Genomic DNA, 25289 nt, shown 5'->3' with positions numbered 1-25289 from the left:
AGAGAGAGAAAGAAGGAGAGCATCCTCCGTTCCCCTCCGGCGCGGTCGTCTCGCCTCATCCTTTGCTCCGATTAATTTTATCGTGGTAACATCATCGAGGCGCATCGCAAATATTTTCCCCGCGGATTTGCTGCGACGGGAGGAGAGAACGTGCAAAGGGAGAGAGAGAAAGAGAGAGAGAGAGAGAGTTCCCCTTCGAGGTAATCGATTCGGCTCACCGTCTCGCCGATAAGCCGGATCAGCCGGCGATGACTTTTACGCGCGCGGGAACGGCCATGCGAAGAGAAAGAGAAAGGAAAAGAGAAAGAGAGGAAGAGAGCGAGCAGCGGGCAGGAGCAAGGGGGACAGGGAGGAGGGTCTGCCCGGTTGAGAACCGTCTGGTGCAACAGCGCTATGCATTTTTGCCGGCGGCGGCGGCGGCGGCGGCGGCGTCGCACACACGCGCAGCCGGGCAGCGTTCGCGCGAGCGTTCTTGCGAGGCATCGGCGTCTACGCACACGAGCGCGGTGGCGCACACCGACGTGCCCTCACACCGAGCGGCCCGCTCTGATAATATGTACATAGCAAATATACAATACTACAATACATACATCGGGCAGGGGCAGAGACCCAGGAAGGACGCTCGCTGCGAGCCTCGGCTGGCCGGCTGCCTGCCTGCTAGCCTCTGCCTGCCTCTGCCTGCCTGCCTGCCTCTACCACCGCCTATCTGTAAACTCGCGTCTCGTTTCCTCCTCCTCCTCCTCCTCCTTCTTCTTTCTTTCTTTCTTTCTTTCTTCCATTCTTCCTCCCCTTCCTCTCGCTCTGCCCCGTCGTCTCGCTTCCTTACTCCTCGCCCGTTCTTCCTGCAGCCTCTCCCCCGTGGGCCCCTCTCGGGCCCCGACCGCTCTGTCGGCGGGACAGCCCGAAAATCGACGCGCGCAAAATATCCCGCCACTTCCGGACGACCATTTGCGAACCTGCTCTCCCGTACGCGGGCCCCGCTCGTGTGCTTGTACGCGGCCAATCCGGCGATACTTCTTTCGTATTCCGGCTTCGGAGGGGGGAAGACGCGTTACCGGGTGACACGGTGATTTTTCGGGACCGTTTCTGGCCGTCCGAGGGACACCGAGAGAGAAAGAAACAGGGAGAAACAGAAAGAGAGAGAGAGAGGATTCCGTGATACGCACCGGATACCGAGAGACTCCCGGCAGGTATTCCGCTCGACGAAAGAGCAGTTAACGAGCAACGCGGAGCGCGGTTTTTCGAGCGACGCATCGCCCCCCGGGTCCCGTTAACTCTCCTCGCGCCGTCTGATTAATTAATCCGTTCCCACGTGCACGCGGAACCATCGGCACAGAAATTTCGCCGGGCAACCTTGCGCCTGTTTCGCGAAACAGTCCGCGCGCGAAGGAATTCCTCGCCGCGGTTCGAACCTCGAAGCTCATGAATATGCAACCGGGGCCCCGCTATTTCAAGCAGCTATACGCTTATTAATGGACCGGGGGATTCGCAACGAGCCCGCCGCCCGCAATTACGGGGCGCACAGGTGCGCCCCGGCAGAGACTGGGCCACCGGAGGTGCTACCGTAAAAATTCCCGGCCGTGTTCCGGCCGCCGTTTATCGCGGATCTTCGGGCCCCCGTAGCCTCGCGCGCGCGCGCGCGCGCTCGCGACACCGCTAATCGTAATCGATTCCCGTGGATATATTCGATAAAAGAGCGTCGCGGATCGGTGCCGCGGCGTACGACGCGTTCGTACGCGGAGAGAAAAAAACACGCTAGCGTAATACGGCACCCCGTCGCGAATCCGGCTCGAAATTCCTGACCGAACGTTATTTCCTGCTTCCTTTGCCGCTTCGAAAGCCGCGTGTCTTGGCCTAGAATAAAATACGACACCGTCTGCGTTTCCGGAGCGCCGAGAGAGGACATTAATCAGCAACCACGATAACACGTAGCCGTCACGTGCGGCTGGTGTGAATGCACTTTGCGGCTGCTGCGTTTTCGCGTTCCCGGTGAAACACGGACGGGCGCGATCGCGACGGAGGAGTTTTCAGCTTCGGCACGTTCGACGGATCCTCGTTCGCGCGACGGGACCGACGTCCAAGGGTGCCTCTTTCTGCGACCGGACACGCGGGCGAGACGCTGCGGGTGTTCCGGTCGGATGCGAGAGCGACGGACGGTGTCTGTCGTCTCGCGGAGATATCGAGTTTCGAAGGATGAGAGTCGCGGCGGAGGTTTGCCAGGCGAACGGAAAAGGCGATTCCTCGGTACTAGGCCAGGAAGTAGACCGGCGCACCCCTTCCAGTCGACCTAGACCTACACCTAGACCCAGCCCAGCCTAGCCGAGCCTAGCCTAGTCCCAGCCGGCGCGCACACCTCGGCTCTCCTCGGCTCCTTTTGTTTTTGCTCGCCGCGTTCGTGGCACCTGCTCCCCGCGAGAGGACTGCCACGGCTACCTGTTTAGCAGTTGCTCGGCTAGGCGGCTAGACTTTTCCTCTCTTCGCCGCGGAGAAATGAGGTGAGCGGCCGGTTAAGGAAACGCGGCGCGGCGCGAGGCGGAGCGGAGCAACGCGTATCCGCACTTTCGCGTTCGCGTTAACTCCCCAGAACCGCGGGTCGGGTTTACGACACCGATAACTTCGCGGGCTTTATGCTAATTCCGCGTCTGGAATTTGTTTAGTTACCGTAACACGCTCCGGCTGCTATATATATATGTATATATGTATATGTATGCCTCTCTGTGCCTGCCGACTCTGGACGCTGGCTCTCGCCGCCGGTCGCGTACTTCAACGCGCAAACACAGCCTGAGCACACAACGCGCGCAGGTCGCGTTAACGATGCAACAATTTGCTCGGCGACGGAACCGCCGCCGATGCAGCTCGCCACCTGGTCGCAGAGAATGCCTCCGACACGCGAATGCGCGCGGGCAATCGCCGTCGCCGCCGCGAGACCAGCTTCTACCAACAGGCCCCGGTTGCTGTGCCATCGACTGTGCACGATTCCACACGAGTTCTTATTAGATTAGAGCACAGTTTCTCTCGAACGGAACGAATCTAATGGTACCCGGTTGGACGGCGTCCGCTCCAGAAGCAGAAAATGGATACAGTAATGGATAAAGTAATGACTCTCTAATCGACGCTCGGATTGTCCACGAAAATGGGTAATTTGGGAAGAGGAGATGCGATTGTTCGAGCCTTGCGGTTCCTTTTTTAGAGTACGAATTGTCAATATCTATAAAAAATGAGCTACAAGGCTCGAATAATCGTATCTACTCTTCCCAAATTGTCCATTTTTCTGGACAATCTGAGCGTTAATTACGGAGACATTACTGTAATTCGTCGTCAGACCTTTTGCTGTTAACTCTTTGTGCCACGGTGGGATTAAAAATGCCCCACGATGGGACATTTTTTTAGACCCGCGTCGAAATATTGCAATATTTAATTAATATCGCATTCGCGAACACGTGCGGCACGGTGGGACTGTTTGAGTCCCAACACTATAACGACAAATTGAATTGAAGTATCATTTCTTTTTATGTTTCATACATTATACGATTCCTTTGTTAACAAAAATATGCCGATTTCGTTTAATTCAAAAGGCAATAAAATGCCTGATATTTTAGGGCAATAATTGCCCTAAAAGGCAACGTGAATCTATTTTATTTTCTGAAATCCTGTGCCCCAAAGAGTTAACCCATTTGCATCAATTGTCACCTGTGCACCGATCAGCGATCCCCGATATTTTGAAGATCGGTTACTGGATTTTTGTTGCACGTTAATTATTCGCCACCTGCTTACGTCACGTGCTCGTCTATGACATAACCTTCTTTCACGGTCTTATCGCGTATTCGCCGGCGCGATATCTTGCCAAATAGAATCGCCTAAAAGTTCGGCACGGTTTGTCATTTATTTCGAGCGTTCTGCCAGCCCGAACGCAAGACCATAACTTGTTTCAAAAATGGCACTTTTACATTAAGAAGCTCGTTGGGAAACGCGTATCGAAGCGAATGGGTTATACTTAAACAAACGTCTTTTAAAACGAGATATGAAGTTTTTACTAGTCATTTAAACATCCGACATTTCGTCTGTCGACATTCCCAGTGTCGCAACAAAGTTGCGAATATCGACTTTTCGTAAATCGTGCAGGAATACATTAATTTCTCCCTAATTCGCGCTCAAATTGCGCAGAGAAGTAGACAATTTCGGAAGAAAAGATACGATTATTCGAGCCTAGCTCTCGTTTTTATAGTTGTCGAGAATCGGTGACTATATTAATTTCTCCCTAATTCGCGCTCAAATTGCGCAGAAAAATAGACAATTTGGGCAGAGAAGATACGATTAATCGAGCCTAGCGTCTCGTTTTTGCAGTTGTCGAGAATCGGTGACTACATTAATTTCTCCCTAATTCGCACTTAAATTGCGCAGAGAAGTAGACAATTTCGGAAGAGAAGATACGATTAATCGAGCCTAGCTCTCGTTTTTACAGTTATCGAGACTCGGTAACTACATTAATTTCTCTCTAATTCGCGCTCAAAGTGCGCAGAGAAGTAGACAATTTGGGCAGAGAAGATACGATTAATCGAGCCTAGCGTCTCGTTTTTGCAGTTGTCGAGAATCGGTAACTACATTAATTTCTCTCTAATTCGCACTTAAATTGCTCAGAGAAATAGACAATTCGGGCAGAGAAGATACAATTATTCGAGCCTATCGTCTCGTTTTTACAGTGGTCGAGAATCGGTAACTACATTAATTTTTCCCTAATTCGCGCTCAAATTGCGCAGAACAATAGACAATTTGGTCAGAGAAGATACGATTATTCGAACCTAGTTCTCGTTTTTGCAGTTGTCGAGAATCGGTGACTATATTAATTTCTCTCTAATTCGCGCTCAAATTGCGCAGAAAAATAGACAATTTGCGAAGAGAAGATACAATTAATCGAGCCTAGCGTCTCGTTTTTACGGTCGTTGACAATCGGTAACTGCAAAAAGGAGCCGCGAGGCTCGCGAAAAATTGTCAATTTTTCTGCGCAATCTGGGCGCGAATCCGGGAGAAATTACTGTAAAGGGAGTGCGAAAGCATCGGAGACAGAGCCAAGAGGAGGGGGGAAACGCACCGCGTACGGACGACCGTCTGCGCGCGTATACATATAACCATACGCACGCCCCGCCTAGTCGACCTAGACCTAGACCCAGTCTATGCTCAGAATCCACTCTGCATCGTGTTTCGTTCCTTTATTTTTACCCGGTGCTCATCACCGCTACGCGAAGCGTTACGCAACCACGCACCAGAGATCCTTTCAACGTCAGTTTCGCTCTGACCCGGGCACACCTGTCCCTCCTCCGCCCCTTTCCGTTCCACCGCGACACTTTATTTTCCGATGGTCTTCGCGCGCCGTCGTACGTCGACCGACCTTCCCGATCCCTTCCCGTATTTCTTCTTCTTTTTATCTGCCAGATTTCCGCCGGTCGAGGATTATTTATGACATCGAAAATAACTAAATAACGTAACGCGCTCGTTGGACTCGGGAGCCTCGGACCGGGTCCGCCGTCGCGGAAGAACGAACGAGATGACAACTGTTATGTTTCTCGGTGTTCGGCTCTCTCGAGGAAATGGTTCGTTCTCGACGATATTTTAAACAGCGTTTTTTTTAACGGTTTTAAAGCAACGCCGTTGTCAGCATTCGGTCTTCCACTTTTCCGCGACCCTTTCCCTTTGTCCCCCTTTCTCCATTTTTCTTCCGCGTACTTAGCATTTGTTGCCTCTATACAGTGTTTTTCATACTCACGCTGTCGGTTCTAATAATATCTTTGTTATTTTCCCGATCTTGTTACCGCGCCTTTTATTATTCACTCTATTATCGCCGGTTTATTTGACTTTGATTATTTCTTCCTTAATGCATCGTCTCGTTCAATTTAATATAACATCGAAAATATCCTTCTGTTAGTCAAGAATGTTTACGCGAGATGAAAATTTTGTTCAGCAATTCTATGAGACTGCAGTTAAATAAAAATGTACTTCTTCATTGGACAGTTTTAATCGATTGAAAACGATGCAACAGTGTTCTTAAATTCTTCCGATATTTTCCTTATTTTGTATTTTTCTCTTATCAATTTTCGCGATAAATGCATAATAAACTCGCTGTCCAACTATTAACACTGAATTGCGGAGTTTATGTACAGTAATGTCTCTCTAATTGACGCCCAGATTGCGCACGAAAATGGACAATTTGGGAAGAGGAGATACGATTATTCGAGCCTTGCGGTTTATTGTTATATTCTATTTACAGTTATAAATTGTCCACAATTATAAAAACGAGCCGCAAGGCTCGAATAATCGTATAATAATAATAATAATATATTATTATGTATAATAATAATAATCGAATAATAATAATATATTATTATGTATAATAATAATAATCGAATAATAATAATATATTATTATGTATAATAATAATAATCGAATAATAATAATATATTATTATGTATAATAATAATAATCGAATAATAATATATTATTATGTATAATAATAATAATCGAATAATCTCCTCTTCACGAATTATCCATTTTAGTGGACAATCTGAACGTCAGTAAGGGAAACATTACTGTATTTAGGATGAAATCGAGTAGGTGCTCTTCGAATCAGCGGATAGATTAAATAAAGAATATCAATGAAATAGTTCGATTAAAGGGGCAGTGTGAAGCTTCTGTTAGTCTCCCGCCCTTCGCGATCGGCGCGAACGAATTGTGTTCGAATCTGATCGACAGAATCGCCATGATCGGGCGAAATCGAGCCGCTCGGATTCGATAGACGCGATCGCGTTCGGTCGAAAGGCGCGATCGTTGCTCGGAAGATTATTGCGTCGACGTCGAATACCCGACGGGCTGAGGTCGTTCGCAGGCCGACTGAAATGTGTATCCGAGTGTGCTAGACCGGTTCGCCAGCCGCCCGATAACGCACCAGCTGTGTGCAAGTGGCTTCATTTGCATCGAGCTCGTATGCAAAGCGATGTTTTCGCTCCGTGCCGCGTCTTAATCGCGAAAATCCATCCGGCGCGCCGCGGGACCGATTCAAGAACAAATTGACGCGTGTCGTCGGAGAGGATATCGGCGCTCGTGTCACACCGATCGACCGTGCATTTTACGATCCCCGGGACATCCGGCGAAGAATCCCAGAAGAATCCCAGCGAAGAATCTCGGCGAGAAAAAGATCCTCCGCCGGCAGGTTGTGTTCCGGATGCTAAATCTCGCGGGGTTCCGGAACGCATTTAAAAAAAGACGCTCGAATTTTCGCGCCGGTGTTTTTCCTCCCGTCGACCGCTTGTTATTCCACGTCGATCGCGCCGTTCTATTTTTTTCTCCGATTTCTCCGATACACCCAAGCGTTCTCTCTCTCTCCCTCTCTTTAGCGCCTTCAGGTTGGAATTACGTCGGCCGAGCTCGCGTCTGGCGATCTTTTAAAAATATCCGACGAGTACTTGATCTAGGGCAACCAGGACATCCTCGATCCGCGGTGGCTCGGTTCCCAAACGCGCGCATTTCTGCGCACTTTTTTTCTCCCTCTCCTCTCTCTCTCTCTCTCTCTCTGTCTCTCTCTCTCTCTCTCTCTCTCTCTCTCTCTGTCTCTCCGATGTCCGACGCCAGGCTGCCGGCTGCCAAAAAATTCGCACGGCCACCGAGAAATTCGGTTTCGAATCACATGACTGGTTCCGGGAAATCGCGCTGTTACGCGCTCGTCCGCGCGCGCGCGAGCGCGAGAAGCCACCGAGAAGAGTTTTAAATAACCTCCGGTTGTTTTCAAAAACGTTGGACCGTCGAAAAAAAACGGCCGAGGAAACGCGACGCGACCGATTCGCCGAACGCGAATCGCGCCGGCGCGGCGATCCGGCCGCGGTTTAAATATGCTGATCGATTCCGTTTCCTCCGGCGATCCGATCCATATTCGCGGCGTTTAATGAAAAATCGGCCCTCACCTTTAGTCGCGCGCGGCTCCGGCGATCGCTTCCGCCGCGATTCGATGCAACGAACCGGCGGCCTTTTTCACGCGTTCCGTTCGAACGGCTGTTCAAAACGCCGGTTCTTTTTTAATATGCGACGCGACTCGTTTCCACTTTAGATCCACTCGCGGGACTTGTGCGATTGTTGCGACGACGATACAGCATGTCTCCCTAATTGTCGCCAAAATTGTGCGCTATAGTAGACAATTTTGGAAGAGGAGACGCGATTATTCGAGCCTTGCGGCTCGTTTCTTATAATCACCGATTGTCAATAACTACAAAAACGAGCCGCAGGGCTCGAATAATCGTATCTCCTCTTCTCAAATTGTCCGTCTTTGTAGACAATCCGAGCGTCAATTAGGGAGACATTACTGTAGACCGCTCCGTTTTCGTTCAAATTAACTAATTCCCGCGATCACCGCGCGTACGAATTCTCCGAAACGGAAACGATCGCGCCGCGCGAAAAGCCCGCGAAAAGCCTTGAATCGTTAGCTGAACGGAAAACAGAGGAAAATATAAATTGTCTCATTTACAAGCGCGATAACGCAAAGGCAAGGTAGCCCGAACGGCAATACAGCGGACGATAAGCTAACACTGCGCGGTTTCGCTGTGTTCTCCGCGATGCGAACGCGTTCAATTATTAGGTAGCCGAACTTAACCTTTTAGGCACGACGCGCCACTATAGTGGCTTCCACAGATGTCATCTTTCAGAACGGCACGCCACTATAGTGGCTTCCACAGATGTCATCTTTCAGAACGACGCGCCATTATAGTAGCCTTCGCGGATGTCATCTCTCTGAACGATGCGCCATTATAGTGGCTTGCTCTAGTAGCTCACTCGCTCATCGTTTGAACCAAATAATCGTCTTTATATGAATTGTTTCACACTCCTTTTGTCTTCGCATCGATTTACAACAGTCTACAGGGTGTCCCAAAAATGTCTCGCAATCCGGAAATGGCGAGTTCCTCGGATCATTTGAAGCAACTTCTTCCTTTACAAAAATGTTCTCCGAGGCACCGTTAACGAGTTATTAACGAAAAACAGTGACCAATAAGAATCGAGTACGGTTGACGCGAGGCGGCCCAGCTAACCAGCGCGCGAAGCCCAGTTCCGCTTATTGGCTCGGTCGCCTCGCGCCAGCCGAGCTTGCCTCTCATTGGTCACTGTTTTTCGTTGATAACTCGTTAACGGTGCCTCGGAGAACATTTTTGTAAAGGAAAAAGTTGCTTCGAATGGCCCGAGGAACCCGCCACCTTCGGATTGAGAGACATTTTTGGGACACTCTGTATATACAGTATCAGACTCTGCCGTCCAGAGAAATAGCCTCGCGCAGAATTCAGCCGTATCTAAATGGTTAATTTCTGCACGCCGACCGGTGAATTGAAATTCCGTGAATCGCGACGGGAATATCCGCCGATGCGTTTCGTAGAACCGTACATGTAGAACGGTGAGGAGTATGCCAGCGAAGTCCGAGCGGCGAGGCGCAATTGGAAGAAACGAACGATTCCGATTGGCAAGCGGAGGGGCCGCGCGCGCGAAGGGTTTAATCGGGATTTAATCGGCTCGCGGAGCCTTGTAACGGTTTAGCAGCGATTCGTCCTCAACATTAAAATGTGTGCCACGCGGCCGGCCGTTGGCAGCCCGTTCGGTCGATCGGCTCGCGAAACTTTCGTTCCCGGCGTGCCTGAAGGGTCTTTCACACGTTCCCCGGAGCCCGAACAGACGAATCGCGGCTCGATGATGATCCGCTCGGAAATAGCCCGCCGATGCCTATTATTCGCCGCGTTTCTATTCCAGTCGTACGGTGGCGCCTACTATCGAGAGAGCCAGATTCTTCTCTCTCCTCTCCTCTCCTCTTCTCTCTCGCTCTCCTCCGGTGCCGCTCGTTAATATTAGAGATTGATCGGTCGCTTCCCCACTTTCACCAGTTTTACGAGACTCGGAAACGATCGACAGGAAGCCGAGATAACATTTTCTTTTCCTCGACCGTCAATCGAGGAGGGGCACGTCGAATTAGTATAATTATCGACGGGTCTCTCTATGCTAATCCACAACTTTCGAGGCTCTGTCTCTTGGTTCCGAGCGGACGCTGCCCGTCGAAGGTTCCGATCAAGGAGCAGGAGAGATCGAGGATCGATCTTGATCGTGCGTCGAGGATTTTTCGTAGAGAATCTCCGGGTGCTTAAATGAGACTGTTTTTTATCGTCGATGCGTATTGGCGCTGGATGCTGGATTCCCGAATTCCGTCGCGATCTCCACGGTCGTTTCGCGATTGTCCGACTACTCGCTTGATTGGGAACTGTAACCCTTTTTTTGCGACACGCCGTAACAAACAGTTCTTTCAACTCATTCAGCAGGCCGTTGCATGCTCGTAATCACTGCATTAATGGAAGCATTTGAGACACGAGTCGGTATAGATTGAATTTTGATCGCGTATGCTGCATCTTCCGACAAAATCTGATTACTGACACTCAATTAGATAATTTGTGAAGAGGAGATAATGGTGGACAATTTATATCTACAAAAATAAACCGCAAGGTTCGAATAATCGTATCTCCTCTTTCCAAATTGTCCGTTTTTGTGCGCAATCTGGGCGTCAATTAGAAAGACATTACTGTATTGTCATGCAAAATTCATGGCTCCCGTGATTAGTATGACGTTATATTGTACTATTGTGTTATTATACGTACAGCTGCGATTCACGAGCTATCTTAACGTTCTAACCGTCTGCCCTAGTTTTTATTACTGGCTCCTAATTCATAGTTTTTATTACAGGCTCCTAGTTCCTAGTTTTTATCACTGGCTCCTAGTTCCTAGTTTTTATTACTGGCTCCTAGTTCCTAGTTTTTATTACTGGCTCCTAGTTCCTAGTTTTTATTACTGGCTTCTAGTTCCTAGTTTTTATTACTGACTCCTGGTTCCTAGTTTTTATTACTGGCTCCTGATTCTAAATTTTCTCGAAATTTCCCTTCTTTGCCTCTCTCTCTCACACACACACACACACACAATTCTTCGTCTTTCTCCCTTCTTTCCCGTTGAAATCAAGAAGCATATGAATAAATATCATCGAAGATACAATATCGCAGGCAGAGCAGTTCTCTCGGAGATTTTTTGAGAAGTGGCAGCAGCGTTTCTTCGCAGGAGACATCGACGTATGCACGTGGTTGCATTCGGTCGGCCGTTTAGCCAGTAAATCGTAGAGAGTCGCGGAGATAATGCGCCGGCGAGCAAGAGTGCTCCCATGGGCGAAAACGGACTCTCCCGGCTATTTCCGATGTTTATTTGGTACGCCGTTCTAGATCGAGGCGATGGATGGCGAATCTGGTTGGCAAAATCGCGGAAAAACCGGCGGCGCGGCCGGCCGTTTGGCAACGCGCGAAAGTCCGCCACGGTGTGTGCACCGGCCCGGAGCCGAATTTTAGAATGCCGGCCGATCCGTGGAAAACGGTGAAAGAGAGCCGGCCGAGACACGGCCCGTTGTCGCCGTGAACTGCTGACATATCGAGCCAACCGGTCACCGTGCCACCGTTTTCCCGGTTTCTTTCCTAATCGCCTGGCTTGTTAGAAATGCCTGCACAACATATGCATCGACCGAGAAGAAAACGCTGACAGTTTTTACGGGCGCGGGGTCCCTCGACGAGCCGAGGAAAGCTGTCGACGTTCGAGCACGCGGCTGTATTTTTTATCGTTCGGATCGCTTTACTTAAAACAATTGTTCGTTTTTGGACACCGTCGAGTCTCGTCCGACGCGTGTTACATACGGTTCTAATTGAGTTTGTCGGTCATCTCGCAATTAGAACGACGCTCCGTCGCTTTTTCCACTCTGTCGTGGCTCGGATCGGCTGCTGCTTTATTATTATTATCGATCACCGTCGCTCATAATGATAATAATAAACGGCAGAATTTCGCGAATAAATCCGATTCGCGTCGCGCGTCAGCTTTCCGACGCGGCCGCTCCCGATATGTATTAATTTCTGTGTAATCCCGACCGAGGATTAACGCAACGATTACGTCCCAAATAAGCGGCACACGATACACCTTGACAGTAACGCAATATCTGGTAACCGATCGCGGGCCCTTCGAGCAGGTCGAGTTTTCCAGCGACCGACTTCGGGCCCGGCTCTCCGCTCGTCCACCGCAATGGGAACACGGTCGGGCCCGGCTGGTGGGGCGGCCCGCAAAGTTACCAAATCGTTATGGCGTAACATTTTGCTTATTCACGTTCGATTATACAATCCGGCACACTTTTACTCGGAGCGGTATCTCTCTCTCTCTCTCGCTCTCTCGCTCTCTTGTACGCGCGCGCGCGCGCGAGCGAGCGCAACGTTTCGCAGTTCGGCTCGGTTCCTGGGGCCCGGCCGCAGATTTCCTTCGCGTCCGCTCGAAATCTGGCCGGGGGACCGGTGGTTACGTCGCGTCAGCCACCCAGCTGCCGTTCCCGATTCGATAATTAACCGGCCGATAGCGGTCTCCGAGAAATCTCGGAGACCTCGAACCGGCCCCTCGCTCGCCGTTTTTCCCGCCTTTCGTCGCGTCTCGCGATTTCGGCCACCTGCTCGCCCCCGATTCGACGATCTCGCCGATTCGCGTGTATATCGTTCGACGCCGATCGGACACGCTGCTCTTTTATCGAGCACGAGAAACGCGCTTTTTGTAACACCGACTGTTTTTAACGCTATGCCGTCCGCAGATCCTAGGTATAATTCTTTCGTTTGACGCCGGCATGGTAGCTTGGAAATTTTAGATTTAAAAAGGAAGATTTCGAAGATGGCGGTGATATAAATTCCTAAAATTAAGATATGTCATCCAAGAATTTTCGTACTTGGTTCTTAGTTAAATAAGCACAATGCTACAGTTAGTTTGCTGCCTCTTAACACCCAAGAAATATAGTTCGAATGTTATTTCAGTTTTTTAAAATGGCACCAAACTGGTACCACCGGCATACAACAGATTGTTTTTGCATGGCACCAGCGTGGTGCCACCGGACGTCATAGTGTTAATACCGAGTTCGATATTTTTGTCATATTTATGCTTGAATTGGGCAGTTCTGTTCGATCGTTTTCTATGGGGAAAAGATTCATATTAGGTTATTAACACTTTATCGACCGCTAGCCTATTTATCGGCTTTTCGATTGCCAATGTTTATCGATCGCTAGCCTATTAATCGGCTTTTCGATTGCCAATGCTTATCGACCGATAGCTTATTAATCGACTTTTAGCTATCGACGGTTTTCGCTTCTTTACTGTTTTGTTAGTAGCTGACCTCCTGTATGCTGACCTCCCCATATCCTTATGAATTATAATTATAATAATTATTATTATTTATTATTATTTTTAAAGGAATAAGCACAACACAATGAATAGCGAAAATTTAGCCGGTACTGGGAGCAAATGCGCGCGCGACTAAGCCAGTCCTTACTGAGTGGCAGCCTCAACCACGACCGGACGATAAATTGTTAAATAAGCACAATGCTACAGTTAGTTTGCTGCCTCTTAACACCCAAGAAATATAGTTCAAATGTTATTTCAGTTTTTTAAAATGGCACCAATCTGGTACCACCGGCATACAACAGATTGTTTTTGCATGGCACCAGCGTGGTGCCACCGGACATCATAGTGTTAATACCGAGTTCGATATTTTTGTCATATTTATGCTTGAATTGGGCAGTTCTGTTCGATCGTTTTCTATGGGGAAAAGATTCATATTAGGTTATTAAGTACGAAACGATTTTGAGACTGAAAGGGTTTGGTTTATTATATTCTGGGGCCTTGCCCTCGACCCTGGGGGGCCTTGTCGAACCGCGCGGTTCGTTCTGGATATCAAAATCTCCAGATCGGAATTTTTCAAACCGTCGACGCACTGTAAGTTCATTAACCACATCTCGTTAACATCTCGTTAACACATCGATTTGCCTGCGCCGCATTACAGTAATGTCTCTCTAATTGACGCTCGGATTGTCCACAAAAATGGATGAATTTAGGGAGAGGAGACACGATTATTCTCGATCCTTGCGGTTCATTTTTATGGTCACGAATTGTCAACAATTATAAAAACGAGCTGCAAGGCTCGAATAATCGCATCTCATCTTCCTTCCGCTCACAATCTGAGCGTCAGTTAGGGAGACATTACTGTAGTTCCACGACGGAACTCATGCTAGAAAATAACGCGAATTTTTGATTAATCCGTGGCTTACAATATTTAACCCTCAGACGACGATACGACAAAACTATTAAAAAGCAAAGAGTGCGTCTGAAAGCGAGATGGCGAATCCCTTCTCGCTGCAAAAAGAAAAAAGGATGAAAAGAACGATCGAAGTAAAATATCGGGAACATCGGATATCAAACTCGATGCTTTCAGGTAATCGGACATTTCATACTTAACGACCTAATACGGATCTCTTCCCCGTAGAAAAAGATCGAACAGGATCGAGACCTGATAATTTCAATTGATCCGAAATGGAATATGCGAAATCGGCCATTTCGATCGACCCGACGGTTTTAGCGTCTCCAAGACCGAGAACAAGTTCGAGCACAGCTTCCCATGGACGATCGTTCGGGTAACCGCGGACGAAGCCGAATTTTCGACATCGTTCGAAACGACTCGGAGATTAGCGCGCGTCGAAATACCAAGAATGAGCGATCGGCTCGGACGAAACATCGCCGGCGGATCTCTCGCGCTACATTCGAGAAAGGGTTGATAGCCGCGTGAAACGAGAGAGGATCGAGCAGGTTTTCCATCGGATCGAATCGAAACGAATCGAAACGATACGAAACGAAATGGCGATAGGAGAACGCGGGCGCGCGCGCGCGGTCCCGTCGAAGCGCGCGACTTTCTTTTCCCGGCTCTCTGCCACCGCAAAGAGAAGATTCGCCTAGAACGAGGTTAAACGCGTTGCCACGCTTCGGGAACACTTTCAATCAGGGAAAGTCTGCGCCGTCCGGGGTCTTATTGTCGGTTAACCGGAGGCGGAACTGTCGCCGTGCCTAGCCGATCGACGGCCGACGCCAAAAACCCGTCTCCCCGGGGAATCTCATTTCCGTCGCCCGTTCCTCCATCATCCGCTCCCGGTAATTGATAACCGGCCGCTTCCGACCGAGCCAATTTCACCTAGCTTTTCACTTCGTGCCTGTTTCCATCAGGTGAGCGGGAGGAGCCGAGAGCCGCGGAATCCGCGCGCGCGCGAATCAAGAGAGCAAGCCGATCGTCTCTGGTCTCCTCTTCTCTCGGCGCGCGCGGTTCGCCCGCAACCTTGGCGCCGATCCAATTCGAGCGAGCACGGCTGCTTGAAATCACGACAGGGCCAGGTGTGTCCCAGCGAGATCAGCTGTCGGCCTCTCAGCGATCGAACGCGATCGGGAGAGAGAGACGATTGCGAGAGAGCTTGTGCTACCGTCGCGTCCGTGAGCGATTATGCGCGCGAGAGAGAGAGAGAGCCCAGCCCTCGATTCGAGCCGGTTCAGCAGGCTAATCGGTAATTGCATCTCCATCTGCGATTATTAGCCTGCGATTAGCCCTTCGTTAGTCCACCGGATGCTCGGAGAAACGGACCTTGAGCGGGTTTGCCGAGGAGTTTGCTGGTACGTTTCACTACGAAGCGATTATTGCGGGAAAGCTGAACGATTTCGAGCGAATTGAATCTTGTTCTGGTTATTCGAAGCGCTTCTGTTGGCGGTCTCTCGTTCCAGAGGAGACTTCTTCTGTATACGTTAACCCTTTCAGATGCTACAGATGCCTAAAGACGCCGTGAAAAGCTTCCGATCCGCCATTGATGCGCCTATCTTGTCGGAGATCGTTCTGACGAACGCGTGCAACGCGGATCAATTGTTCGACCGTTTCGATATACAGTAATGTCTCCCTTACTGACGCTCAGATTGCGCACGAAAATGGACAATTTTTGGAAGAGGCGATGCAATTATTCGAGCTTTGCGGTTTATTTTTATAGTCACGAATTGTCAACGATTATAAAAACGAGCTGCAAGGCTCGAATAATCGTGTCTCCTCTTCCCAAGTTGTCCATTTTCCTGCGCAATCTAAGCGTCAGCAAGGGAGACGTTACTGTAAATCTAAGAAACGCGCACAGACGAAAAATCGTATCGTCCTACGGAATTGCAATTGAACTATACTACTGTACTTGGTACATGCAAATTAGTGTATGCGACTTGTCCATCGACTTTTTCACTCTATTGTACTCTATTGAACTCTATTGTTGCACTCTATCGAACAGAATTTAAGGCAAAATGTTCGCTAAAGATAATTTCGCAACGTTATTCCAGTCGATTCTAGAAAATGATTTCTAGCATCTTAGAAGATCAAGCAACGTTATCCTAATCCAGCCTCGATTAATTCTAGTCGATTCTAGATAGCAGTAGATTTTTCTACCACGATTTTTCCGCTTCCCGCTACTTTCATTCGTTTGCTCCCGGAGCGGAATTCTTCAGCCTTCCGAGCTCGCGTTCAACCAATTTTTCCGACTTACTTTACTTCCATCTCGTCGGACAAAGTGCATTTTTCACGCGTATGCGATCGAGCCTCGCGACTCACAGAAAACAGTATAACACTTTTAACTTTCTCGACTCGAAACTTCGATCACATCGAAATCATCTCGAAACGCGATGTTACAATTATCAGCCTCGAGTTTCACCGCCGAGTGCGAAGGGTTAACGAAAGCTGAGGCCAACGAGAAATACAGCAACTCGCAACTATTTATTCAACGTCGCGCCTCGATCCAATCGAAACGCGAGCTCCCTTCGATTTTACGACTAACGAGAGTGACCTGAACGAATTCGATAAAGAAAACCCGCTGGCAGCGAGAGGGCTAACTTTATAAATCACTCGATTTGGACGGAAAAATCGGCTAAAACGAGGCTGACGAGGGGAGTCGAGCCCGCCGGGATCGATAACGAGAGAGTTAATTTAGCAGGAGCGTGCAATAACCGGCAGACGGCCATCGATCTGGCCCGCGGACCGGTGCGACGCTCGGAAGCGGAAGAGGAAGCGGAGTTCGAATCAGCGAGATCTATCCCGCGAGATCGGCTGCGTTGTTCCGTTTGTTCGTTGTTTTCGGGCGATTCGCTCGAAAATAGGGTGCAGCGGCTGCTGTGGCAGCGGGCCGGGCGCGATCGTTCGGCGCGACAAAGGCGTTATTAGGTGGCGCGTAGACAAAAGGGTTGAATTCGCGTCTCGCGAGCGCGTTAAATGGGCCGCGTCGCGGCGGCAGCGGAGGGAGACGACGAATACGGGGATCGGTGAATCGGAGTCGATCCTATCGACGCGCGCGACGACGACGACGACGACGACGTCGCCAGGAAGCGAATCTGGGCCGTTGAATCAGGGAAAAGTAAGTGGGTCAAGAGAACGAATGCTCGGCCGATGTCGGCGTCGCTGCGACTTCTGCCGACGAGCAGGAGGATGACGACACGCTCGATGCACAGGTACACACGAAAACAGCACGCGAGTGCGTTCCTCTCTCTCGCTCTCTCTCGCTCTCTCTCTCTGTCGCTCTTCCGCTTCGCTTTTGCCGTCTTCGTCGCCTTTTCCTCGCAGCGAAACGCTTCTGCACTCCGAGAGTCCTTTCACTTTGCATCCACGAGGAAGTCGCGAATTCTCGGTCTCTCTTTCTATCTGTCCCCCTCTCTCCCTCCCTCCCTCCCTCCCTCTCTCTCTCTCTTTAGACCGCCGAACTAGACGAGACGCTTCCTGCCTGGCATTCGTCGACAGTTACGTGGAAATTGAGCACGAGCTTGGCTTGACCGATATTCCTAGCCAGACCGAGAACCGAGCGCCGTTTTAATTGGACCGTTCTCGCGGTCTCGCGAAACGCAATTAAATGTTCGCGCCGACGAGCCGGGTCTCGGCGCTTCTCCCTTGCTTCTGCGGCCGTCCATCGAGCTTACCTCCCCCGCCCTACGACCGTTTCATTGTTTCCATGGCGCGTAACCGAGCCAGATTCCGAGTCAGTTTTTCTCGGGATTTCGTGGGGGGAACGGCTTTCGTGAACGTTTTTCGACTCCGGCCGCTCTTCCGGTACCTCGAACGGCGAGCCTCGGCTCCTCGGCGAGCACGATAATTACAGGCCTCCGAAACCGCCGATTATTTATTCATCGGGACGATACGATCGTGAGAGAAATCGCGAAAAAAGAGGAGCGATTTTGGTGCACCGGCTTCTAAGTCGATCGAGAACTGTCTCCAAGTTGAATCGCTTTATTAATTCCGTTGATTCCGTTAATTTTATCATCGAAGTAGGAACGAATCGAGGTGGAAGATCATCGAAAATAATGTCTAACACCTTCGAAAATCAAGCATTAGTTATCCTAATCCAGTCGATTAATTCTAGCCGATTCTAGATAGTAATAGATTCTTCTACTACGATTTTTCTGCTTCTCGCTGCTTCAATTCATTCGATCGCGGAGCGGAATTCTTCAGCCTTCCCAGCTCGCGTTGTTGATTCCGTTAATTTTATCATCGAAGTAGGAACGAATCGAGGTGGAAGATCATCGAAAATAATGTCTAACATCTTCGAAAATCAAGCATTAGTTATCCTAATCCAGTCGATTAATTCTAGTCTATTCTAGATAGTAATAGATTTTTCTACTACGATTTTTCCGCTTCTCGCTGCTTCAATTCATTCGCTTGCGGAGCGGAATTCTTCAGCCTTCCCAGCTCGCGTTGTTGATTCCGTTGATTCCGTTAATTTTATCATCGATGCGCGAAGTAAGAACGGATCGAGGTGGAAGATCATCGAAAATGATGTCTAACATCTTCGAAAATCAAGCATTAGTTATCCTAATCCAATCGATTAATTCTAGCCGATTCTAGATAGTAATAGATTCTTCTACTACGATTTTTCCGCTTCTCGCTGCTTCAATCCATTCGCTCGCGGAGCGGAATTCTTCAGCCTTCCGAGCTCTCGCGTTGTTGATCCCGTCGATTCCGTTGATTTTATTATTGACGCGCGAAGTAGGGACGGATCGAGTTCGATCTTTTCTATCGAACACTTTCGCGACGATAATAGCGCGACACACAAACGTTGCCGATAAATACGCGCTCAAAGGTGTTCTCGATCCCGGCGCGGGCTCGCCGCAGCGTAACACCGAAGTTTCGTTTCGGTCGATTCGGCCGGATCGTGAAAAGCAGCTACGATAATAGCCGACCATAATGCCGCCGTTAATCCCGCGATCCGCGGCTTTACGAAACTTTCAGCGAGCGGCGGCGGCTATATTTTGCCCCGGCGCGCGCGGCGCGAGGATAACGAGCGGCGAAGCGTTCCTTTCCACGTGTATGACTTATACGCTTGTCGTGTGCATTGCCTGTTCGTTTAACCGGGCGCCGATCGATATCGAACAATAGCGGAAGACGGTCGTGCTGGTAATAAAGAACGGGTCACGTCTCGAATTAAAACGGAGACGTCTGTTCCGATACGTTCCGTTCCCGCTGCCGGCGGCTCTCTCATCGATCAGAATACACTCGCTCGGCTTTCGAAATAGAAGAAGAACCCGGTGCGCCTTTAAACTTGAATGCGTTCTCCCAAGAACGATCAACCGCCGCGGGGAGACCCGTCGCGTCCCGACGCGTCCCATCGCGTCGCGTCGCGTCGCGCGATCGATTCCTCGCGGACACTGAAATAATTACCCGAATGAAAACGTAATCGCCCGAAAGACGACCGGATGCTTCGCTCCGCTGAAAACAGACGTTCGATCGCAGTCTACGACGATTGATCCGGCGTCGTTCGCCTGGTCGCTACGTTTCTTGATAACGCGTCCGAGTGTGCCTTTATCGCGATAATCTGATCTATCGATCGATCTCGAGCCCTGCGATTTTATCGAACTTTGCTTTAAATGTATCATCGACGGCTCTTGGAATTCACAAGTTATTCATACAAGAGTTTCGTAGAACGCTCCTACGACCGATTTAACTCCTTAAATGGTATCCTCGTCGACGTTAACGATTTTATAGAATTCGTTCGACTTTTCTACTTGCGTTCGCGCGTCTTAGACACGATCATGTATTTTGCGAGGGTCGTGAGATTCGATTGGCCGTGAGATTCTTTCTGTACCGAGGGCTCGCGCCCGTTAATTAACCCTTAGGGGACCGAAACTATTTATTTCCAGTTTACACACTGCCAAGTCCAGACTGTTTCTCGGACGAAGAGAAATTTTTTACTGAAAATTTAGAGAAATATAGAAAAGAAAAATATAGAAAAAAAATATAGAGAAGAGAGATATTCGTTTTTCTAATTAAAACTTCGTTGATATATTTTCATGCCTATTCTTCCAATGTTTCCTGCCAGATTTTACGGTTTTGTTGATTTCTGCCGCGTGTATGGCGGCATTGGACCGTTAAGGGTTAATAAATAATAATAATAATAACAACAATGTAACGATAATAACAATGATAATAATTAGGACAACGAAATTTCCCGTTACGCGACTTCGATTTTTCCGTTTCTCGCTACTTTAATTGATCTGCTTAAATTCTTGAATTCTTCAGCCTTCCGAGCTCGCGTTCAACCAATTTTTCCGACTTATTTTACTTCCATTTCATCGGACAAAGTGCATTTCACGCGTATGCAATCGAGCCGTGCGACTCACAGAAAACAGCATGACACTTTTAACTTTCTCGAATCGAAACTTCGATCACATCGAAATCATCTCGAAACGCGATGTAACAATTATCAGCCTCGGGTTCACCGCCGAGGTTCACCGCTCGAGTGCAAAGGGTTAACGAAAGCTGAGGCCAACGAGAAATACAGCAACTCGCAACTATTTATTCAACGTCGCGCCTCGATCCAATAAAAACGCGAGCTCCCTTCGATTTTACAACTAACGAGAGTGACCTGAACGAATTCGATAAAGAAAACCCGCCGCAGCGAGAGGGCGAACAATAGATAATATAATAATAATTCAATAATAACATAGAACAGTATGACACTTTCAACTTTCTCGACTCGAAGCTTCGATCACATCGAAATCATCTCGGAACGCGATGTAACAATTATCAGCGATGCCTCGGGTTCACCGCTCGAGTGCGAAGGGTTAACGAAATTGAACGCCAATGAGAAAGTAAAATTTACAATATGATTAGAGTAATTGGACTTACGTGTGGGAGGCTGGCGGTAATGCAAGTGCTGGAGGCTCTGCGTTTGATGGTGGTGATGGTGGTGCGGCGGTCCCATGGCCGGTCCCATGGCGTGGTTCCCGTGTTGATGGTGCGGCGAGCTCCCTCTGTGCGGATGGTACTGGGAGGGATGATGCTGATGGGGGTGATAGGAGGGCGGCAGGAAGCCCGCCGTCGACGGATAAACGCCAGGACTGTGACAGGCTGACCTGCCGAGTGCTGCTGTCGGGCATTCGTCAAACAAGGTGCCATGAGAAACTCTGTGTCGTCCGACGGAATCGTTCTCGCGGACGCGCGGGCCCGTTTACACCGCGAACAAATCGATAAACAATCGGGTATCGCGAGACGGTACCCGCCGCTCCGCGCCGTCCGTCCCGCGCTCGATAATCCGGGACTATCGAGTTTCGAGGGATCGCGTAGCTCGTTCAATTTTCACCGATCGGCTCTCCCATCGCCGCCGCGACGAATCGAGCGCCGAGTTTATCAATGATGCACACGGCTCGAACGATTTCGAGAAGTCTCTTTCGGGGAAATTGGGACGATCGGTCTGTCGATTCCCGCCGCGTTGTCTGAATCGTCCGCGACGATTTCGTCTCCGCGGGTCGCGTCGCGTCGCGTCGCGTCGTCGTCTACGGGTCGTCTAGAGTCTAGGCCGTCCGTCTCGCTTAATTGAGCCGTCTTCCGTAATTACGAGCTTTTATTTCCCTCTCCTCTCTCTCTCTTTCTCGCTCTTCGTTTGTCTATCTATCTATCCACGTCCGGCCGGTTTCTCCTATTCGACGCGCGGATGGCGACGACGTCCACTTACCTGACGACAAATGAGAGTGATGGGACGCCAGGCTCGGCTGGAGGGACGTGTTAGGGTTGAGCCTGGTCTTCAGTAAGAGATTCGCGTCCTCGTTAGCGCCCGAGGACGTGCTGGACTCGACGTCGCTGACTCCGCTGTCCGCGGGGCTCGCTGGCAGTGATCCGCTTCCTGTTTCCCATGCAACAAAACAGAGATACGCTTCCTTTGGTAATTGCCGTCCATCGCCGACGCCGATCAACGTCGGCCGGGGAGACCCGCTCGCCGGGCCCAACGATTTTGCAACAACCCTCCTCCCTCTCCCGACCCGCACGATCGCCGTGCCGTTTCCGCGCCGAACTGAATCGCTAAACCGCAGAAAAGAGAGCGCGTCGTGTCGTTTCCGCGGCGCGCACGCTTCATCGCGGATACCTGTTCTCGGGAGGAGACTCTGCCGATCTTCGCGTTGCGTGGGCGATCTTTGATCTAAGCCGATTGCTACGGCCGCGACAATCGTTGTTGATTTTTCTTTATTTTTATCGCAAAGCGATTTGTTTTCTAAATGACTGTTTACCTTGGTTGAATTGTCCCAACTAGCATTTCTGGTCGTTAAAAAGCGAAGCTTTCGATTGTTAATATATTGTTTAAATAAATGGAATTACAGTTAGAACTGTATAGAGTTCTATTGAGATCTATATCGAGACCTATGTAGAGTTTTAAATTGAGTCCTATACAGGATGTCCCGAAAATGTCTCGCAATTCATAATAAAGGGTTCCTCGGGTTATTTAAAGAAACTTTTTCCTTGGCGAAAATTCAATCCGCGGCTTCGTTTGCGAGATATTAGCAAAAAACGGCGACCAATGCGAGCCGAGATCGGTCGGCGCGTGGCGGCAGAGTCAATCAGCGGAACTGGGCGTCGCGCGCTCGTCGGCCGTACCGCCTCGCGCCAGCCGAGCTCGCCTCTCATTGGTCAGCGTTTTTCGTTGATAACTCGTAAACGGAGCCGCGGATTGAATTTTCGCCGAGGAAAAAGTTGCTTGGAATAATCTCAGGAATCCCTCGTTTCCTGGAAAGACCATAATTTTGGGAAACCTTGTATAGAGTCTTATATATGAGTTCGACAGAGTATAGAATATTATCTAGCGTTGCTTAAAAGGCGCGCAATATTCCCGTCACTGCAAAATACCCTGCAAAGTGACAAATTAGCGGATAAGACATTTGAGCCAACGACGGCGGAATAATTGAACGTCTACGTCGAAGCGAGTCACGTTTAGGAGCTACACATCGAGTATAGTTGCGCCGATAAATATTCATAGCCGTCTATAGGAGATCGTTATCGGCGAAGAATTTCTGTCCAGCACGGCTGTGAAATAGATCGCGCGGCAATGAGTCTGTTCGAAGACAGAAACGTCCAGATCCAGCGAGTCTAGTAAATCGTGTCTGGCAGCTGTCACCGGCGACGACAAAGATCGTAGCTCGCGACGAGATTCCGGCGTTGCTGATCGAGCGGCGGCTTCGTTCGATTCGCTCGTAATCGAACCGATCCGCTGTTAAAAAGAAACGAGAAGGCGCGGAGGTGGCTGCTGGCAGTCTGGTTGCAAATGAAGCTGGTCAAACGGAGCAAGAGGATTGATCGCGACCGAAATTAAAGCGGCCGCGCGCGCTAGGAGCCGCGCGGAGCTTTCTGGGACGAGGAGGTCGAATTTCACGCGACGCCGTCGTCGTCATCGTCGTCGTCGTCGTCGCTGGGACTCATTCCGCTCGGTTTCTCTCCGGTCTTTGTGCGCCGGAGGAGCGAATTAGAGGCTCCGAGGTGGTCCGAGCGAGCAGGAGAGCGAGCGAGCGAGCGAGCGAGCGGTTCCTAACTCGCTCGCTTTATCGAGCAGCCGAGCGCGCCGAACGTGTTTTCGCGTGCGCCGTCAATTAAAGGCATCTTTATGCAACGGGCGAAGGTCATCCGGTCATTGGGTATGCATATCGCTCGTGCTTCCCACGGTCTCTGTCTCTCCCTCTTCCCGTGTCTCCTCTCTCTCTCTCTCTCTCTCTCTCGCTCTCTATCTATCTCACTCTCTCTTTCTCCCTCGAGGCACGGAGAGCGGGAGAGCAAGAGAGAGAGAGAGAGAGAGAGAGAGAGAGGAGAGAGGGACCGGAGGAGAAAGGGAGAAAGCAAAGCGTCTGGAACCAGTCCTTAAAGGTCCTGTGCGCGCTCGGAAAGGTCCGTCTCGTTCCGTCTTGGCCCGTCTCGGTCACCGCCGCCGCCGACACACGTCGGAAACGACGTCGGCTGTTATGCAAAACCGCCGTCCATCTCGAGCGTGCACCGAAGCCGAAGCCGAAGCCGAAGCCGGCTCCGTTCGATCGCTCTCGCGGGGTCCAGCGGCACACTCGGCACTCGCGGCGGCCGTAGCCTTTTATGCAACCGACGATTATTTCGGTAATCGACCTCCCCGGCGAGCAGAGCTGTTTGCTTGCTCGCCGCTTTGCTCTTCGCTCGCTCTCTTGAACCGGATCGCTCGTGAAACGCCGAGGAGAGCTCTCCCGTCCCCGCGCCAACCTCGCGTTACGCAACCAACTTTTGCAAAGGTTCGGCCCGAGACGCCGCGCGATTTCTTCTCACCGGCTCGCACGAGAATCGCGCCGCGCCGTCTTTCCTTACCGTCCCGATCTCGATTACAAACCGATCTCTACCACCCCTCCCTTTCGCCTCCGCGGCTGTGGAAATCGGTCCATTCCGATTCGCTCGGCGGTCTCTTGCGATTCCACGGTCCCACGATTCGGAGAAACGCACGCCGTTTCGGCGCGCCTTCGCGCGGATTCTCCGCGAGCGGACCGCCGCGTGTTCGCGCGAAATCGAGCGTTTCCTGGAGCCGAAACGCGATCTCTCCCTCTCTCTCTCTTTTTTTCGACGATTTTTACCTCTTAGCTGCGAACAATCGATGTGCTCTCGTCGCAGACAAATCGAAATTTCGCGCGCGTAGCGTTGAACTTGCAAAACTTGCCGAGAGAGAAACCGCGAAAGATGATAAAAAAAATTGACCGACGCAACTGAGAGGTCAACGAGTGGAAAATCATGGCGCAAGACGCGAGAAGACGTCGAGCGTTTCTGCGGCCGGGCGAGGACCGCTTTGCCGATCTGCAAGACAGGGGACGAAGGAATTAAAGGGCGCGAAGACAGTGCGGGACAAGGGCTCATCTTCTATGCAGCGGATCACGCACGCATTAGGCAAGCATTGTCGGCGTTACGGAGTCAAGTATGCACCCTATTCAACGACGGCGAGCTTTTCTTAACGGTGGCTCGAGATCACCCTCCTCCCCTCGAGCCCGTCCGCCGAAGACGCAGCGGAATCTTTTAACCGGCTCGAGCTGTCGCGATTGTTTACCCGCGCGATTACAAGACTGCGAATCACTGTGCGTCT

General features: G+C 50.2%; 1 protein-coding gene across 4 annotated transcripts in view; it reads right to left on the bottom strand.

Moving 5' to 3' along the window:
- Nucleotides 1-25289, bottom strand: part of Eip74EF (Ecdysone-induced protein E74) — a 332864-nt gene that overhangs the window by 27117 nt on the left and 280458 nt on the right. For 3 of the 4 annotated variants that reach the window (XM_033465704.2, XM_033465703.2, XM_033465706.2), the window contains 2 exons: nt 21897-22064; nt 21071-21310 (listed from right to left, as the gene is read on the bottom strand). In XM_033465704.2, the coding sequence (XP_033321595.1) occupies nt 21071-21310; nt 21897-22064 (408 nt within the window). The remainder of the gene's footprint in view (nt 1-21070; nt 21311-21896; nt 22065-25289) is intronic. The other variant, XM_033465705.2, reaches the window with a different exon arrangement.

Source organism: Megalopta genalis, chromosome 1 (genome assembly GCF_051020955.1).
Source record: "Megalopta genalis isolate 19385.01 chromosome 1, iyMegGena1_principal, whole genome shotgun sequence".
NCBI lineage: Eukaryota > Metazoa > Arthropoda > Insecta > Hymenoptera > Halictidae > Megalopta > Megalopta genalis.
The sequence above is the reverse complement of the archived record's forward strand: the minus strand, read 5'-3'. Positions and strand labels throughout refer to the sequence as shown.